Genomic DNA, 19,181 nt, shown 5'->3' with positions numbered 1-19,181 from the left:
AGTTAGGGTGCCTTCATGCCAGCCCTGTTAAGATCATTTTATTTCTTATTTCGTCTGCATAGAAAGTTCCGTTTGTTTGGGGAGATGTAAATGCACAAACTTTGATGCGGATAAAAAATAAATAAATCAAACTCTAATTTGCCTAAAAGCCTCGGTCTCTGTTTGACTAATGTGAACTCTGGCGCAGTTCGAATGCTTGTACTATGTAGGAAGTGGATTGTAGAGTAGGGAGTTCTGGGTAAATTTAATAAAAAAACAAAAAACAAAAACACAAACATGAAAGTCTAGTGCTAGCAGGAGAAATGGACTGCGGTCTTTTACCAAAGAAATAAAAGAAATCCTGCAGCTGCAAAATCTGACGCCATTCCATTTTTGTTGACATTTTGTGAAGGAGGAAGTTGCAATTATGTCTTCTTCAGAGGTTTTCATGTCATTTCCTCAAGTGGTTCTTGGTGCAGAATCTCCACAGGTGAGGACGTGGACATCGTTTAACGTGAAAGCGAACCGCACCGGCTGAAAATGTAGCAAATGTTGCAATTTTGGATCCCGATCAAACCGAGTCTACCGGACTGTCAGGTGTGAAAACACAAAGGGCGCCTGATCTGTTGTAACAGAAATAAAAGCCGCCTCACTCTCGATTTCCGTCAGGCTCCGCTGCTCCTTCTCCGTGTCCTCCCTGGCCCGCCGCAGGTCGTCCAGCTCCGCCTTCAGGAACTCGCTCTCGCCTGCGGCCTGCAGCCTCAGGTGGCTCTGCTCGGCGAGCTCCGCCTCCAGCTCGTTGACGCGGCCCCTCAGAGCCTGACACAGCCGGCCGCTCTGGTGACAGACGGGACAGCGGGCCGGGTCGAAAACAAGATAAAGGACAGAAGTAAGGAGGACATTCCTCTGATCCTTACCTCCAGCCGGAAAGACTCCAGCTCCTCCTTGAGGGCCTGGATCTCCCTGGTCAGCTGCTCGATCAGACGGTCTCTGAGGAACACAGACAGAGGAGCAAACTGGAATCACAATATTCACACAAACAAACAAACTGTTCAGTTGTCAAGTTATTTCACTGAAGCCATTTTGGGGAGAAAGCGAATATTTTGAAGATGGGTTTTCCAGTGAGATGAGAATTCTTAACGCTGTCCTAAAAACAGCATCTCTACAGTGAAACACGGTGGTGGCAGCATGATGCTCCGGGATTGTTGTTCTTTAGAAGTGACAGGGAAGCTGGTCAGAGTTGATGGGAAGATGGACGGAGCTGAATATAGAACAAAAAAAAATAACTGGAAGAGCCAAGCTTCACTGTGATCAAAGTGTTAGATTTTGATCATTAAGATGAAGTCCAGTGTTGGAACGGTCCAGTCAAAGCTGAGCAGTGGTAGCAAAATGAGAAAATGAATGTTAAAGGACACTCTCCGTCTGGACTGACTTATCTTCAGCTACTATGCATAGAAAAATAAGCAAACATTTCAGATTCTAGAGCCTGAAGGAGGATCTGTATCAACTCAGAGGGACTGAACACAAATTCACAACAATAATCACAATCTTATTATTTCCCCGGAAAAAGAATAAAAAAAAACCCCAAAACAAAATACCGCAAATTGAAGCGGCATATTAGTCTGACCAAACTTGTGACAAGCACCGATCAAGATGTCCCTATTAGAAAATACGGTGATGTATGTACGCAACAAAGTTCATAAAGTGTATTTATGAAACTCACTTGTCGTCTTTGCGCATGCCGTTCTGGCTGTTGAAGTTGAACGGATCGATAGCAGCAGAAGTGCCAAACAGGTCATCAAACTTAACCTCAGAGGGAGCCTGGGAAGAGAAAGCAAACCTGGAGTTCGTTTTAGAAGAAGTTTTACTATTTAGGCAAATCTTAATCATTTCTTCTTGCGTGGAGTAAATGCAACAAGGCAGAGTTTTTGGAAGGGCTTTTCACTTTCAGACAGTTGTAAAATGCGTAACCGTGGAAACAAGGTGAACTGGGAGAATCTGAGCATCATTTCAAATGATAAAAATGACACCGTTACTACGACTCAAAACCTTATAAATCGTTTATGAATTTTAATGTAAGGGGTATGTCAAAGTTCCAGGAGGTTTATTAAAGGACAGGAACCACGAATTAAATCCAGGACTGCAGAGGATTTTACCGGCAGGGACGGGATGTCCGTGTCCACCAGGTCCTCCGTTTCCACCACGTGTTCCGACTCGGGAGAAGACGACTCGGCGGGGATCACGACCACGGGGCTGATGTGCTCCGACAGCGCGGACGCACGCAGGAAGTTTGGCGGGTTCTGCAAGAACCGCAAACGTATGGCTCAGTTTTTAGATGCTGAGCCTGTCCCGACAGGACTGATGACAACATTTACAAACATGATGTAAACATGCTGCTGTTGCTCAATTTAGCTGAACAACACAAAGTGAATCAGCAACCACAGCGGAGGGAGTATTAAGCATAAAAGGCGGTCGGAGTCATCCAAACCTCAGGCAACTGTGGGATCTGAATGAGCCTCTTGAAGTACTGCAAGTTACTGGAGCGATAGAAGAGACTCTTCAGCCTGAAACAAGAAAGGACCCGTGAACACAGGGTGATGCTTTGAGGAACGGCTTCTGTGCAGCTCTGAGGGAAAGTCGTACTTCTTGAACTGCTCCTGGAAGCGATCTCTGTGGCCCTGGAGAGTGTCGGCTGGAAGGCCTGCAAACACAAACAGCTCGGTGCTCAGCGTAGGAAAATATACAGCTTCACCATGAAATCGTCTGAACACGTAAAACGTGTTTGACAGCAGCCGAGAATAACATAAACGCTTTAAAGCTGGAAAGATAAAAGCGCCGGTGTCAGAACAGAAAAGATTCAGCTTGATGTGTTGGTGCTTCAGGGTGAATTTGGAGAGATTTCAAAAGCGACGCTCATCAGAGAAACGCATCCGTCTTTCAAGTCTCTCAGATTTCAAGAATTAGTTTGAGAGCGAAGGTTCAATCAAGTTATTTCAAACGCATCTTGAAGAACGTCTGTGAGGAGCTTTGGACACTTGGTGGTGGCACACAAATATCTCTAAAAAGCCTAAATCTGTCTCAGCAAATCTGATGTTGCTCCAACATTGCAGCAATACATTTAGCTCAAGAGTCAAGACAATGTTAGGCTGCAGGACAAGATTTATTTAGTTACTTAAAAAAGAAAAAAGAAAAAAAAAGAGAGAAAAAAAAAGCTTGAATCCACATTTGTTTTGGGTTCATATATAAAGAAACTTTTTCAAACAGGCATTCACATAATCAAGTATTGCAGTTTTCTGCAATATTTGATTAGGATTAACAAGAATTGCATTTAAATATTCTGTAATTATGAGGCGGTCTTCACCAAATAGAGCAAATGTGTTCATTTTAATCACAGATGCAAACAGCCACAAGTTTAAAGACCACAAAACCTGCCTTGAGGTTTGTTGACAGGAAAAACAGACTCAGATGATCAGGCAACCAGAAACCATTTTATCTGCAACTCTGCTAAAATAATCAAGTAAAAAAAATAAATAAATATATATATATATATATATATATATATATATATATATATATATATATATATATAAATTACATCCTGTTTCTGCTGCAGATGTAATCTTAGCTGAAATCAGTAAATAGACATTTTCAATGCAAAGTTGACACTTTTAATGGAATTTTAATGCCACCTTTAGTACAACTTTGCAGAAAAAAAATGCCAATATTTATCGAATGACACTTCATGACAACAGTCATAGCCATTCATGAAGACTCCTTCATGTTCATAACAGGTGTTATGTCATGTTTATGACGGTGTTATGTCCATCTTATGCACACCCCTTCAAATAAAGTGGAATCTTTTGTTTTACTTGCCCTGTATTCATGAAGGAACCAAATAATCCAACAACTCAGTTGATCAAAGTTTTTTTTAAGACAGAGCACACTTTCCAGACCAAGAAAGGTCAAAGAAAATGGAACCGATATTCAGATGGGTTTTGATGGTGGTGCGGTTTTCCCGGCAGAAGTGCGTGACTCACAGGAGTGCAGCTTGAACAGCAGCTTGACGGTGTAGTCGTACAGATGGCTGCAGTCCAGGATGACCTGGATGAGGGGAGCCAAGCGGCACTGACCGGCCGCCGTCACCGACACAGACCGAGACATGTCCAGAGAGTTGAACACTGCGGAGGAGAGTAACCGTGACAACTATCAACAAGCAGACTCCAAAAACAAACGTCATCCGCACTGGAGTGCCTGAGAGCCGCGGTCATGGCTCAGAGTTGTTTCAAAGATGGAAAACAGGAAAGGAGTTTTAAATGGAGCGGCGAGGGAGCGACAACCTGAACAGAGTCAGGATTGTCTGACTCGGTTTCTGCCTCCATCATTACGGAGTCGGGCCATGAGAGCCTCTAGAGCGACGCAGGCGTGGTTTCCTGACTCGCTGCCGCGCAACACTCACACACTTTTCACATGACGTTATACTTTTAAAAAAACCCAAAAAAAACAAATACACAACAGCAGAGGACGGACCAACATGAACCGCACAGTCCTGGTCTGAAATGTTTCAACAATGAATGAGTGGAGTTATTATTGGCACAGCTTTCATGCTAGAACTCTGACTTCCAGGGATCTCAGGCCTTTTAAAAAATGGATTTGTGAGAAATGTGTTTACAGTGGTGCTAGAGGTGGATCTGCACAATAATGTGTTGAAGCAGAGACGCATCTAAAAGTAGCAGAACATCAGTTCTTGACGCCTGGATTTGAGGATCCCTGGTATTTGAAGTTGAAAGACATGGAACCCCTAAAAAAGACGAACCGGTGAAGTGTTTTGCAGCTAATCTAGTTTACTTGGAAAGGTGGAGCCGGGGGCTCTGGAGGCGGCTGCATGGCATCATGAGGACGAGTAATAAGCAGTCTGAATCTAATTTCCTCCTTATCTTTTATGACTGGAGGCTAAATTTGCTCTCCCGGTCACCTCCTTCAGTTTATTTTTAACCGGCTCCGCTGCTTCGGCAGACATGACCCTCAGGTGACTCAGCCAGGCAACAAAAGGGCCGCAGAGCAGATCGGAGGTGATTTCAGCGCTCCCCATCTGTCTGCTTCCGTTCACCATTGTGTACATTACACATATCAGGCAGACTGTACTTCCTGTCTGTCAGAGAGTATCTGTGTCTGTGTGTACTTAACATAGAGGTAGCTGGTCCTATGGAGCAGAAAAACTCACCTCCAAGGAAGAGGTTGAGCTCACACTCCAGGTAGTCGAACATCTCCACTGTGAGCTGGAAGCTGCAGATGAGAAAGTTCATAATTTATCCCACCTGGAATATAATACACGTTATATTCCAGCTTTTTGGTTACTATCAGAGCAATTTCTGTCTATTGATCATCGTGATTAGCTTTAGCTGATTTATTAATTATTTACTATCAGGTTTTGAATGAAGCTTTGCTTGTCACACATTCGTGACTCATAAAAAAAAACAAAAAACATCCTGGAGCTCAACCAGTCAAATCCACCAGTGAGCTGAGGTAACCAGAGCGGCAGCAGCATGCCACACTCACAAGTTGTTGACGTCGTTCTCTCCCGCCTCGTCGAGCTGCCTGTTCGACATCTGCAGGTTGCCGGGGAAACGAGGGTTCTGAAACAGAACGGGGAAAAAAAAACGAGCTTTGAACTCAAACCGCAAAGTCCAGATATCCAATGGATACAATTTACAGACAGAATCTAATAACTTTGACCACCAGCAGCTTCATTAAAAGATTAAATGGTGACTTCCTATGTTGTAAACGTAAGAAATGTACACCTCTGCGCTGCTTTTGCATGATATCTCTTCTCAACTCAGAGAAAACTCTTGATTAAAATAAAATACAATAATTGAACATCTTCCAGGGTTTCCCCAGAAAACTTGCTAAGCCTGATGCTCAGGGCGCTACGGCAGTCATCCAGCAACTCGTCATATTTTAAGTAAAAAAAAATTTAAGTTGACAGGAATTTTGAAAATATCAATTGATATGCATTTTTGGAAGACTGGAAGATTAATACCTAAACACCAACTATAAAGCCCTAAAAAAAAAAAAAATAGAAAATTAATAAATCAACAATGCTAAGCCTGGTGGGGGCACAATTAAAGCCCGGTGGCCTGCCAAGCTTATAATACACTAAGGAAAACCCTGTCTTCATGTTTAAAAACAACAATTGAATAAAAAAAAAAGAAAATCAACTCCTACCGCAGTCGCCACTAATTAATGTAGAAATCTACTATTAACTGGAAGTGCACAAAACTCGACTTTGGCGGAAAATTCAATACATCTTTTTTAAATCTGTGAATTCACATTATTGTTGAGGTGTTTAATAGTGAAAGGAACCACAGAGATGTGAGAAAACATTTAAAATAAAGCTATTTTCTAGGATACGTCAAGACCTTTCTGCAGTTCATTCTGGCTGCAAGAGAGCAAGACTTCCAGCAGGTAATAGGAAGGCTAAATGGAAGGCTCAGACCTCACACTTATCTGAAATATTTCACATTACTACGCTTCAGTTTATGAATAAAGTCCTTCTTTGCATTATTTCTACTGTTGATGCATAATGATTAATTTATCAGAATGCTTATTGGCTCTTTGTCAATTATTTAGTCACAGCAATAAGTGTGTCAGGTTACGCATCCGTCCACAAAGATGATGCTGGACAATGTGTCCAACACACAGCAATGCCCGCAGATCTACGCCCACGATGGTTTGAAGGTGTGAGACAAAATTTCTAACAATCTGCCAACAGAAATGAGAATGAAGGAGCTTAGATGTCAGAGAGTCGCTTTACTGCCTTCAGTCGTGGCCAAGAATCCGGCTTCATGAGAGCAAGCAGCAGCAGTATCTCATGTCACCTCCACGCCTCTGCTCAGCTGTCTCATAAAAGTGCTTCATTACTGATTCTTCAAAGGATAATAGTCAGTAAGCTGGAATTTCCCCCCACAGGAGGAGGGTCTGGGGCAAAGATTACAAGGGAAGAGGAGAGGGGGCTGGGGGAGGCTGACGCTCGGTTTTATTGGCCGGCCGACTCACTTTAATGTGAAACTCCATTTTGGTGATGAGCAGTTTGAGGTAGATGCTGCACAGCTTCCCATAGCCTTCACTCAGATGACCCTGAGGAGAAGAGATGACAAAGAAAAGAATTTAACTCTTTTTTATTTATTTATTTTTTTATACATCAGCTATATAAACAATGTGGACGTAACTCCTGCTGTAACTGGTCAGCCTGGGAGGAAACAGTTCACCATCCTCAACTATCTGCCTGGGAGTGTGTGAGAGGGAAACAACCGAAAACATGACGCTGCAGCCCTGGCCACAGCAACCCCACTTCCTGTATCCTCCTGCTGCCTGGTGACATCAGCAGAAACTGAGTCAGTACAAAGCGCGAAGGCCTCCGCCCAGCTCGCTGCTTCTCAGGCTTGCACCATAAAAGTGGCGAAATAAGATTTCACTTCAAACAAGTTTACCCAATAAACTATTCACCTCCGATGTTGTGGTCAACGATTTAAATGGACAATGCAAACGCTATTAAAATTAAAGAATGCCATCTACATGAAGGGCGCTCCTGCAATAACGTTTAATGCGCTCTGGAGGCTCGACTGCAGAAGAAGAAGCCCTCCGAGCGTCTGTAAATGTCAGCCTGTTAACCACAACACGAGGGCACTCTGATGATCATAATCACACACAACTGTCTTTCACACTGCTGATGGCTCCAGACTAACATTTAACAGTGATCTGCTCTCATCAACGTGCTTCTTGCTTACCGTGGCTTTCAATCAAAAACTCTGACTGAAAGTTTGAATTTCCAAATAGAAGAAATCCTGATGTAAAAGCTACTATTCTCCAATAAACTTTGAGTATATTAAGAAACACAGTAAAGAGTAAAGTGTTCATTAATGCTCTGTTTGCAAATTGATGTAAATCTGCAATAATTGATCTGCTGGCAAGCACACTTTAGCAGCAGGAGGAATCAACATGTCTTTCAGTCCGAATAAAATCCTGACGTTTAGTTTAAACTTCTCTGCTCCAGCTTCCTGTCAGGCTGGCCTGCAGATGGAAAAACCCAGTACAGTCCCTCAAATCAAATGTTTTAAACTGCAGGAACAAAAACCTTCTGAGGCAAACTAATCTTTTATAAATAGAAATATGTAAAGTTGGCTAAATGTTTTTTTGTACTGAAAACAAGAAAAGTTTCAGTTCCCACTTTCAGCAGCTGGAATCTAAATATAGAATTTTAGATAGTGTCTGAAGCATTTTCAGGTAAGTAAATTTTTTGCTGTTTTCTTTCTTTACAAAATGAACAGAGAACAGTCAAATCTAGATCAAAAGTTTAGATAAAATGAAGTGATACTCAGCATTTTAGCTGTTCTGCTTAAGAGAGCAGAAAAAAAGAAATATTTCATGGTTAAAGGGACTGAAAACTGTTCGGCAAAATATTATGCAACTAAAATTTTACAAACAAAACTGTAGCCTGATGTCTTTGGAAATGGTCGCATATTATTACCACAACATTAATTATTTTCAGTATTACTATCTATGCTCCAGGTAACCGCAGATTAAATTCTTTACAGAATGACAAGTAAAAAGCTGAATTAAAGACTTCAGCTACTTGAGCAAACGATTAGTCTCTTGTACTTCATGGATGTAATCACCTGTGTTTTAAAAATCAAACAGAAACTCATCAGATGATTAAATCCCGTCACGACTTAAGGCCAAATTCCCCCAACTTGTGACAGCTTGCCGTAGGTCTTTGCATGACATAAGAACAATCACCTCAGTGTAGTTGCTTACCCACATCCTGCTCATATCCGCCAGATCTGCCTTGTTCCTCATGGAGTCCTTTATCACCTGCAGGTGGAAACACAAAACAGATTTTTAAAAAACGGGTAGCAGGCAGAAACCACGGACGTTCTCCCCGATGTTTGAGTGTCCTCTTACGTTGGGGTGTCCATCCCGCAGCAGCTTGTGGAAGACGTGGCAGAACTTCCAGCAGAGCACGGCGTTGCTGGAGAGAGGAAGCCGGTTGACGGCCGCCCAGAAGGTGTGGGCGCCCTTCTCGTGATGCGTTCCCAAGATGCACGGTGGGAGCAGCAGTCAAGGACCACCGGCTCACTCAGCTTGCTATTATTCTATGGTTTTGTGCTTATGCTGATGTCAGTCATATTTGACTTTACATTTGATTTGGATATTTTCTTACTTCTTTTGCTCTGAAGGGAGTTTAAGATGATAAGAAAAACGTCATCGTCGATGCAAGTTGATTATTTTTTGTTTTTGTCCACAACAGTGGGATTCTGATCATATAAATGAGGTGTGTAAGCTGTGTTGGCAGGTCAAACATTAAAACGGTTTTGCTATTAACAAAACAGTTTTTGTTAATAGCAAAACTGTTTTGCTATTAACAGTTTTGCCAGGGGTACCTTCTTTTCATTGATGGCACACCTAGCAAAGCGATGCTGTGTTTAATTGTTTGAATTTGCAATAATTAACTTTATCTGGGAAAGAAAACCAAAGAAGCACGTAAGGTCTTGATTTATCACTTTAGTTTTAAAGAGCTTTTTTCCAAGACAGATTCAATAATCGACTGATAGCCATGGACACCATCAGTGGCAGAATCTTTTGCTGCAATTAACTTTGATTATAGTTGCAGAGTGTGCCAATTATTCTACCCCACTAACTGATTAATCGTCAGAAAAAGTCAATAGAATAATCAATCATTCATTCATTGTGGCCCTAAAAGTTATCAAAATTAAATTTTTTTGTGCTTTTGACTGTAGGATTTGATCCTACTGAATAAACTAGATTGATCTGAGCTGAATTTGCAAAAGGTTTCTATATAACTGGGACCAGTTCATCTCATAAACTGCCTTGAGATGGAAACTGGAGCTGAATAAACCGAATTAAATCACAATAAAGAATATATATAAAAAAAAAACATGTACGACTGTTTGTATTATAGACTACATTAACATGCTCCAAGAGAAATAAGTGTATAAAAAAAGAAAAAGAAAAGTGCAACATGCTGTTTTATTATATCAGCTGCGCAGCAGAACCACATGAACTATATGGGGTTACACAGTTTGTTGTTTTGCACTAATGTAACCCTCTGCACAAATGTAGAAATAAACAAAGCTCTTCTCTTCAAACACATCCTTCACACACCAACACACACACAATGTGAGGATATTCCTGGCATGCTTCTCTTTGACAGCAACCTCCTGCGTGTTGATAGCCTTGTTGATGCTGACAGCCTGCAAAGGAGGAAGAGAAAAGGACATCAGCCGACAGATTTTTACTCCAGTAAAAGTTGACATCCTTCCACTACTAAAATAGTGCTTTCAAAAAAAAAGTCTTCTCTAGTAATGCTTTGGGAATAGGAGGCAGCAGAGATTTTTCCAGAAGAGGCTGATTGACCCATTTTCTGCAGAGTTAGTATTCAAGGCAGCAGCTCTGAAGCCTGGGCCTCTCGCTGATTTGGAGTACGGTAGCTTCACAGACAAAAGAAAACCGCGCCGTCATATTTCTCCTAATTTACCTAGGCACGCAGAAACAGTCTCTAGATTAAATCATGGAGACGTGACAGAGAATCTGCATTAGGGCAGAACGCTGAACGTGACTTCTAATATTTTCGTTTGTGAATTATATAATTTGACAACAGAAAACAAACAGATTAGAGTTGCTGGCGGCCACATTTCCTTGGGGCCACTCTTGAGGAAACACAGCTGACTCGTGAGCAGATAGACTTAATGGGATGGCACCAACAATGAACCACGTGTGGATGAGCAGGAGAATATCTCAGTGTGTCATCTCTCTCCGCTGTGGAATCTACTAGGAAACACTAGCCAGGTCTCAAGCTGAAGTCTCCCCGAATCAAGTTCAAATTAAGACCTTATTCGCCTCATCTGGCAGAGGAAACTTCAGGTTTCTACTGAACTCTGGCAAACAAACATAGTTACAACTGAAGCAAATCTGTAGTCTGTCAGAGATCGAGACAGACAGAAACAGATTCCTTAAGAAATTGGCACAGCGATGCAACAATTGAGCCGCTACAGACTGGAATTGACCAGTCATTTCTTTATTGAGTCAGCACCCCACCCTCCAGTTCATCCAATATTTCCAAATGTTTTGAGTCTGCAAAATTTTTTTTTTTCCCCCCAGTCCTAAAAAATATCAGAAAGAGTCTATGGACACAATTCAATAACTAAAAAGGGACGATCTTGTAATTCTTTAGTTTGTTGCCGAATGTGACCTTTATCAAAAAACTTGCAGAACATGTTAAGATGATCTTCTGTGTGCTATAATGTTATAAAACATGCAAAATCAGAATCAAACAATCAAAAAGATGCATGATGAAATTAATAGACAAAACTTTATTTGACGGGGTGTGCATAAGACTGACATGACACCGTCATGAAGGAGTCTGTTTGAATGTCTGACTGTTGTCATGATGTGTCATTCGGTAAGTAATAACACTTAATGCAAAGTAGCTCTAAAAGTTGCCTTGAAAGTCCATTAAAAGTGCCAACTTTGCATTAAAGTGTCATTATTTACAGAATGACAACAGTCATAACATCTGTCATAAACATGAAGGAGTCTTTATGAATGTCCATCATGTCAGTATCATGCCAGTCTTCAATTGAAGGACTGGTTGAGTCCTTCGAATCGGAGTCGAGTCATATCACCAAACAGAGACTGAAACTCTAGTGACTGCTAAACAAAGCCAAACGTATATCCTGTCACTGTCACCGGAAGGGTACTGCGATCATTTCGGGTCAGCAGAATGTTAGATCCTGTTTCATAACCTTCGCTTCCCACAGAGGCTGCTCCTCCTCTTCCAGTATATGAGCTGGAAGTCACTGGAGGGAGAGAAGGGGAGGAATGGGAAGGGCAGAGATGAAGCGAAGAGGGAACACTGTGGAAGCACTGGCTGCTCAGGGTCTCAAATCAGTCAAACAAAACCCAGGAAAATATCAGAAGGAAAATGAAAGTTTTTACCTACATTACAAACGGCTACTATCCTGACAGACCAGCTACAGGCTACATCTTCCACACACTCCATGACAGATTAACACACACTCAGGCAAATTTAATTGAAGTGAAATTCAGATGAAGTTGCAGGCATGATTCATTGGTGAAGATGCAGCATGAGGACGGGAGGAACCAGGCTGCTGCCGCTCACACCTACCCGCCTCTGAACTTCACACCATCCGAACTGATTGGGCTTCAGTCCATACACTGATCAGTCTTCAGACTCTAGAGCGCAGCAGTGCTATCACTGTCCTGTTCAGGGTGTGCAGAAGAAGTAAGGCTGTTAAGAAACCTCCAGAGTATTTCCTCTGATCCAAACCACAGAGGCCAGTCACACCGAGTTAAATTACGCCATCCGCTTTATGAAAACAAGCACTTTATGTTGTCTTGCAGCAACCAAGGTTTGCGACTCATTTGTCCAATGAACGCTGCGACCCAGGCTGGTGACACGGAGGTAACAGTTCACTGGCTACCTGCGTTCTTACTACACAAACAAAAGAAATAAGACAATGCTGACAACAACATAGCAATATTATTTAAGTTTTAATTTAGAATGTCGCAGATTTAAGGGTGGTTTAATCGTCTTAAATAAGAAAATCAGTGGAGCACAATAAGCATAACTGGTTCACACTGGCTTCAAGGTGCGTCATTGAGTCCAAACTGTTTTCACATTTCCTTTGCAGTCTCAACAAGGGAAGCGAGTTTTGTGTAATTTCCTCTTACGAGGGACCATATTTCATTTGTACAATAGCCACTGTAACATATGGGTACAATAATACTGAGCCCGAATTCTTTGCATTCAAATGGCTCACAATCGAAAATTAATGTCTGCGCTTATATTTTTTTCAATGCTGCCTCAATAGATTTACATTTCCCCCCTTTGTTCGTTCCTATACCCACACACCAAACAAATCAGAGGATGATTGAGCAAACACGAGTGCAAATCGTTCCCACACCAGGATGAGCCAATTAGCTCACAGTGAGACTTTGTGCTACGTTTGGGTTGAATGGGAGTAGCAGCTGCCCGAGACTCCTGGCGTTGGCTGAGCCGACCGCCCGGCATCAATGGCCTCTAAGCTACCAGAGGTGCAGCAACTCAGACAAGCCCACTTGGTTCAATGACACAAAATAAAACCAGAGGCGAGATTTGTAGGACGTACGAGTAAGTAATGCCTCAATCTACATCATCACATCCACAGGAATGAGGTCTTTGAACTTTATGCCTTCTTATTTATGTCTTTATGTGATTGACTATAACCCGTTCTCAATCAATTCTTCACCAGCCGATCACAGAAAACCTTGTTGCCTTTCAGCATCTAGAAACATCTTCTAACACAGCTCTGCTCTGCAACAAAGTGTTATTGATACAGTGCTGAAAGCATGTTAAGTTTGCCCAAGCCTTCTGTTGGAGAAGAAAATAAAGAGCCTGCATTGATATGCTGATGGCAGCCTGACTGTGTCCACCAAAGGACCCACGCTCGGAGAAAAGAGGAAGCGTCCCCTGCCTGCAAAATGAAACAGTCTTCACTTGTTGACTCTCGTCCCCATCTGCTGCTTTGCTGTTGGGGATGATGCCTCTCGTGTATTGGCAAAAGCATTCCTTTGTGCAACTCTGATTTTACAAAATAGGAAAAAAAGAAACATGTTTCCACACTTTGAGCTTTCTTAAGTGACTGTTTTTATAGACGGCCTGAGAAAAATACAAAACGTAGTTTTGAAACTGCTACTTCAGGACCTGAATGACTTGCAGTAACAAAATAAAAACACAAAAAAATACAACCTTAGTTGGGTTTTAGTCCACTACAAAACCTTGCTTTTGTTTTTTGAATCATTGAGAGGTGCACTTACTTATGCAACAGGACAGTGATGCCCCAGCAAGTCCTAACAGAACATCTCAAACAGGCCATTCATGCTCTACAGGTGCCTAAACTAAAACAAGTCAACAAAGTTATGTAGGAAGTTGCAATCATTTGATGGCAGCTGGTGTCACCAAGACAATCCTTAAGGGGACAATTATTTTTTCATGTAGAGTTGGCTTGGATGGCGTTTCTTACCTTAATAACTGAAATCTTCACATGGAAAACGTACACAGGTCTGATATTAACCATAGTGTGATGATCAGAAGTATTGCAAAAAAAAAAACAACAGAGGAAATCTGTAAAGCGAAAAACACTTTTTTCACCGTAAATGTACACCATGCTTTGCTCTAGTTCATTTCCGGACACACCTGTGACACAATCTATTGTCAATAAGGAGGGGCCCCTAATTTTCCTATCATGAGAAAATACTTCATAGATAAAATTGAAAAAAGGAAGTACAAAACATAGATAGACACATTTTTGCTGAAAGTCATAAGCAGGTGTGGGAGGCGTCCAGAGAGACCCCGACAATGTACTGTTGTCATCTTAAATACAGAACTCTGATTATCAGAAAGAAGGAGAACCAAAAAGCTCAATAAAGAGTTAAGAACTAATAATAGACACAGCAGCTAGTTCATTCTTATTAAATGATCTCATTAAAGCCTACATTTAATATTAAAGGTGGTGACTCAAAGTGTCAGTCTCAAAATCCTTAGTAATAAATGACAAAGAGGCGTCTCAGTCCAAGTGACGTCAATAGTTAAAACCTGTAACATTACAGTTCCTATTAAATACATTGTTGCGCTGCATTGTGTATTATTCAGAGCAGAATTACAATTTCCCAGAGTAATTTTAAGGTGCAGGGGGCAATAGCTGAAGTATGGGCAATTGATTGACTATTGATTTTCTATTTGTAATGCTCATAATGCTTTATCCTAGAGTAACAATCACCCACCGAACTAAAGACACACAGACTCATATGAACAGATCATTAGGATGATTTGCCAATGAAAACAAAGACATACAGCAGTGGAGGAAGATGAAACTGTATCACTACATGACGTCCACTTCCTATTAAGCCCGGTACAGAAATCAGACAATCTTTCATTAAGCTGATACATCCTGAATTCCCCTTTTACATACTTTGTATGTACCTAACCCCACCAGCTTAAATATAACTTGATTATGCATCTTTATAAACAAATTATATTGCTTTGCTCGTGCCATTTAAAAACACAACTAGTTTGATATTTGCTATGCTTCGACAGGTTTAAATATCTACATTTGTTTGTTTCTGACTTCCTGTAAATCTTTCTTCTGTTGACACTACATTCATGTAAAAGCATAGAAGCACAATGTCTGCTGTTCTGTCATTTGTAGTAAATAATATAAAACACCTTCCTAATACACTCTGAGCAGCAGGATGGCAAGAAAGCATTTTCAACACAACAAGTACTTGAGAGCTTTAATTTTCAAGCACTATTGTGGCTTATTTTATTTGTATAAAAGAAAACTAAATGCCACAAGTTACATTATTATAAAGGCAATATTCGGTGTCTTATAAAATTTTAGAAACAGTTGGAGTAAATGTCGCTGAGCATTTTCTCTCTTGAAAATGCACAGCAACAAAACAAGTTAGAAACTTTTGCTCCAAATATTAGTGAAAATACTGAAAGCGTGTTTATACTCAAGGTTATCAGACCAGCAGATGCATAGCTGTGTCACTCTGTAATAGATGCTACCGTACAACACAGGCTCTTGCTTGACAGTAGCACCAAACATAACACAAAAGGGAGAACTAAATGAGATATTTTCCTGCCTATGAAATTGTGATTTGAAGGTTTTTGTCTAGTGGAGCTCCAACATGCTTCATCTGATTGAAGTGCTCTTCTGAGAAATCTGGATTTGCAGGGTCAGACGGTCTTCTGTACTCCCTCTATCACACAGAGAATCGAGACTAAACAAATATGTGAAGCATTTTATGGATTTTACCCCTTGTGATCCTGGCATGTACTTCAATATGACCAAGGACGACTGCTAGGATATAATATTCACAGGTAGCTATATTTCAAGTACCATGGAGTATATTTGACCAGATAAAGGGACTTTCTTTGCTCTTGAAACCAAAGCAAGATGTGTTTTTTAAAGCTTACTGGGATTGGTTCAGAGGGGGAAAAAAAGAGGAACATGAGGGTTAATCATGATCACCATCATCAAAATATTCAACAGTAACGCGGAAATCCTACGTTGCCATCTTGCAGCCGTGCTCCATTCTTACCGATGATTTAGGAAAATGACCAAACCTAGCAGGGTGCAGGAATAGGTGAGAGCTTCTGCAAATCCAGTTTCTCCTTCAGGTGCTGCATGGCCAAGGGGAAAGCTCTCAGTGTGAGCTGACCAGCTGCTGCACTACGCAGGGTGACAAGTGACTAGTAAAGGGAGGCTGAGAGGAAGGAAAACAGGAAACATGAGGCGATGTGTGAATGCAGCAGCACTGTAATGCTGAGGCATGGTCACTGTGGCGAAGTCCCAGAGGGGAGGAGGTGCTGAAGGTGGGGGTGGGAGGAGGGTTCAAGCACTCAATCAGGCTTCCTGTCTTGGCACACCCTGCACTGCCCATTTCCTGCTTGCTGAAAATCGCCCCTGCCCCTCACTAGCCCCCCAGCCCCAATTCTACTAAACCGTTTGCTCAGTCAAGCCTGACGGGCAGCAGCTGAGACCGAACCCTGTCACCTCGTCACAATTCATGTCAATCTCTTCCACTCATAACCTGCCAAATGTAGCTTCAAAACGGAGCCGCCTTCATAAAAGTGATGGGTTTCGACGTCATCACCTTGACTGTCTGTGGTTTTCACGATTTATATTTCTAAAATATTTGTTTTATTTAAAGAAAGGGAAAAGTACACAAGTTTCTTTCAAACCAGCTGTGTGTAGCAACAGGTTTGGGAGGGGCAATACTTTTTTATGTCAGAGAAATGACTTTCTCTGACATAAAAAGGGACTTTTACAACTGTAACTTCTCAAGGGGCAATATTATGTATTTTCCAGGCACATGGAGCCACTTTATAGCACTATTAAGCATTTCTGTTACCTTTAGTAGTTAGAAAAAAGGTGTATATATCAACGGATAAGAAATTTGACCTGGTAATTTGATGGCTTGAAATTGGATCTCTGTCTCTTTAAGAAGCTCTAGCTCTTAAATATTCCCCCTTTAAAACCTTTGATCTGGTGTCCAGCCTGTTCCTAGTCAATACAGAGCCTTAACTGTAGTGAAATAATTAACATAAAAAATATTTGTGAACTTCTGACTGTACACCACACTCAATGTACGGTTCAAAATCCGGGTGGCCGACTCCAGTCTTCAAAGACCCGTACCCTGCATGTTTTAGGTGTTTACCAGCTGCTCCTCACTGTGTCATCAGGTTCTGCAAAGGCTTCAAAAGGAACCATTCATTTGATCCAGGCGTGTTGAACCAGGGGTACGTCCAACACATGCAAGACACCGGCTCCTGAGAGCTGAACTTGGCAGTTCCTGAGCCAAAAATTCCTTCCAGAAACCTGCGATTGATCTTATGCTGTTTACTGCTGCTGTTTATTTTATTGCTCTAAGAAGGAGGGCATGGCCTTTTTCAAAAGTCTGAGAACCACTGGCCTAAAAGGAGATTTCACTGCCCACAAATGCACATTCATTTCAGTGAAAACATGCCAGTGATGCCGACTCGGTTGATCACACTCGCAGCCAAAAATAATCTTCACAAAGTAAAATCCTGCACACAAACACAGACTTCTCGTCAAAACAGGATACAGCACACTGTAGCCGGCCTGAAGTCGGACACAGCAACATAAATGAATAAAAGCGTCTGGGGTGTAAATATACATGTCGTTTTAACCAAGATGGTACAGGTATCTTGGTTATTAAAGAAGGAACCACGTGATTGTGATCTTATTGTTTAAAATCACGGTGATGATATATCAACTGTGATTAACTTTATGCCAAGTTAACATGGCGAGTTTATTATAAAGATTTTTTTCACCGATTTCCCATTTCTGACAATCATAATCGCTCTTAAGGTCATCTTAAAGAGATATTCCTGCTGTGTGTGTGTGTGTGTGTGTTAAGAGTGATCTGGTGTGTTAAGAGTGATCTGGTGTGCTCAGTTGATTTTTTTCTCTGTCTAATATAGCTTACAAACTATCGCCATTACTTCTTCCCAAACAGTTTGTTTAGTCTGAACTCACGCTTGGCCTCAGGAGGTTCTGCGAGATTTTCCTATCTGACATCTGAACGTTGGTGAATGAAATCGGTTTGTATGTTGTGTGTTGCTCCTCCTGTGTGGCTCCACACCACACCATGTACAGCCAAGCATGTTATGACTAAGATTTTTATTTATTTATTTTTTTATTGTTATGTGCGTGGTCTCTCAGATTTGGAAAATTGGCAGACAATTTTAAAATCTTGCCCGGAGAGCTAATCAATGGCACTTAAAATATTCTTCCTACACTGTCATTTTCCCAGTGTAATCATGTTCACACAGACAGACCAAGTTTGCCATGATTTCAGGATGTGAAATAAACCATCCATCACTCTAAAGATATTCTGCTGCAAACACTTCAAAGTCTGTCAACATGAGGTGCTTGCTTCCCAGTGAATCCATCGAGCATCCTCTGCTCCATTAACAAAAGCTTTCTGTGGTTTAGATAAGCCCAGTGGGATGTTGATGTCTCCTAAGAGCCAACTAGGAAAAGCTTGAAAGCTCCAGGCTGTTTGGTGCACCAGGCTGCTGTTGCTGGGGGCCAGAGGTGGAGGGCCACAGCTGGTCAAAGGCAAACACTCATATGCTAAAGGTGGGGCTCTCATCTCCTCTCCCGTGGCAGTTCACATGCCGTTTCTAACAGGAAAGCTCTCTGCAGGACAGTGTGAAGGAGGCTGAAGTTGTGTAGCTGCAGAGTTCCACTTCCTGCAGGACCGGGGAGGCAAGAAGAAATGCCATAAAGGAGACATCTGTGAAGATCTCCTCAGTTAACGAGTTCCTGACTGCTAAGACAACAAATCACAGGGTTTTCCTGCAGAGTCAGATAAAACTTGTGGATTGGGCTGGCAGCTATTAACCCTTTAACCGTCACCCCAAATACTGTCACATGAAGGTCAATGGGTCAATCAGACACATGGCAGTTAAAGGGTTAAAGAAAATTATTTCCTGTTACAAGGGCAAATAAATTTGCTTATCAGGCTGCCAGCTCAGATTGTCAGATCTGCTACAGAAATGTTTGGATGCGTCTTATTGATGACTTTTCCTG

The 19,181-nt window shown here is 41.6% G+C and overlaps 1 protein-coding gene across 2 annotated transcripts in view; it reads right to left on the bottom strand.

Annotated features, from left to right (window-relative positions):
• hip1 (huntingtin interacting protein 1) overlaps positions 1 to 19,181 on the bottom strand; it is a 47,870-nt gene that overhangs the window by 12,217 nt on the left and 16,472 nt on the right. For both annotated transcript variants that reach the window (XM_044119426.1, XM_044119427.1), the window contains exons 2-14: positions 10,184 to 10,247; positions 8,938 to 9,080; positions 8,791 to 8,847; positions 7,033 to 7,113; positions 5,536 to 5,612; positions 5,201 to 5,262; positions 4,017 to 4,157; positions 2,623 to 2,680; positions 2,468 to 2,543; positions 2,136 to 2,279; positions 1,703 to 1,800; positions 897 to 969; positions 633 to 816 (exon numbers count right to left, since the gene is read on the bottom strand). In XM_044119426.1, coding sequence (XP_043975361.1) covers positions 633 to 816; positions 897 to 969; positions 1,703 to 1,800; positions 2,136 to 2,279; positions 2,468 to 2,543; positions 2,623 to 2,680; positions 4,017 to 4,157; positions 5,201 to 5,262; positions 5,536 to 5,612; positions 7,033 to 7,113; positions 8,791 to 8,847; positions 8,938 to 9,080; positions 10,184 to 10,247 — 1,258 coding nt within the window. The remainder of the gene's footprint in view (positions 1 to 632; positions 817 to 896; positions 970 to 1,702; positions 1,801 to 2,135; positions 2,280 to 2,467; positions 2,544 to 2,622; positions 2,681 to 4,016; positions 4,158 to 5,200; positions 5,263 to 5,535; positions 5,613 to 7,032; positions 7,114 to 8,790; positions 8,848 to 8,937; positions 9,081 to 10,183; positions 10,248 to 19,181) is intronic.

This window comes from Gambusia affinis, linkage group LG06 (genome assembly GCF_019740435.1).
Source record: "Gambusia affinis linkage group LG06, SWU_Gaff_1.0, whole genome shotgun sequence".
Classification (NCBI taxonomy): Eukaryota; Metazoa; Chordata; class Actinopteri; order Cyprinodontiformes; family Poeciliidae; genus Gambusia; species Gambusia affinis.
Note: the sequence above shows the minus strand (reverse complement) of the source record. Positions and strands in the feature narration are given on the sequence as shown.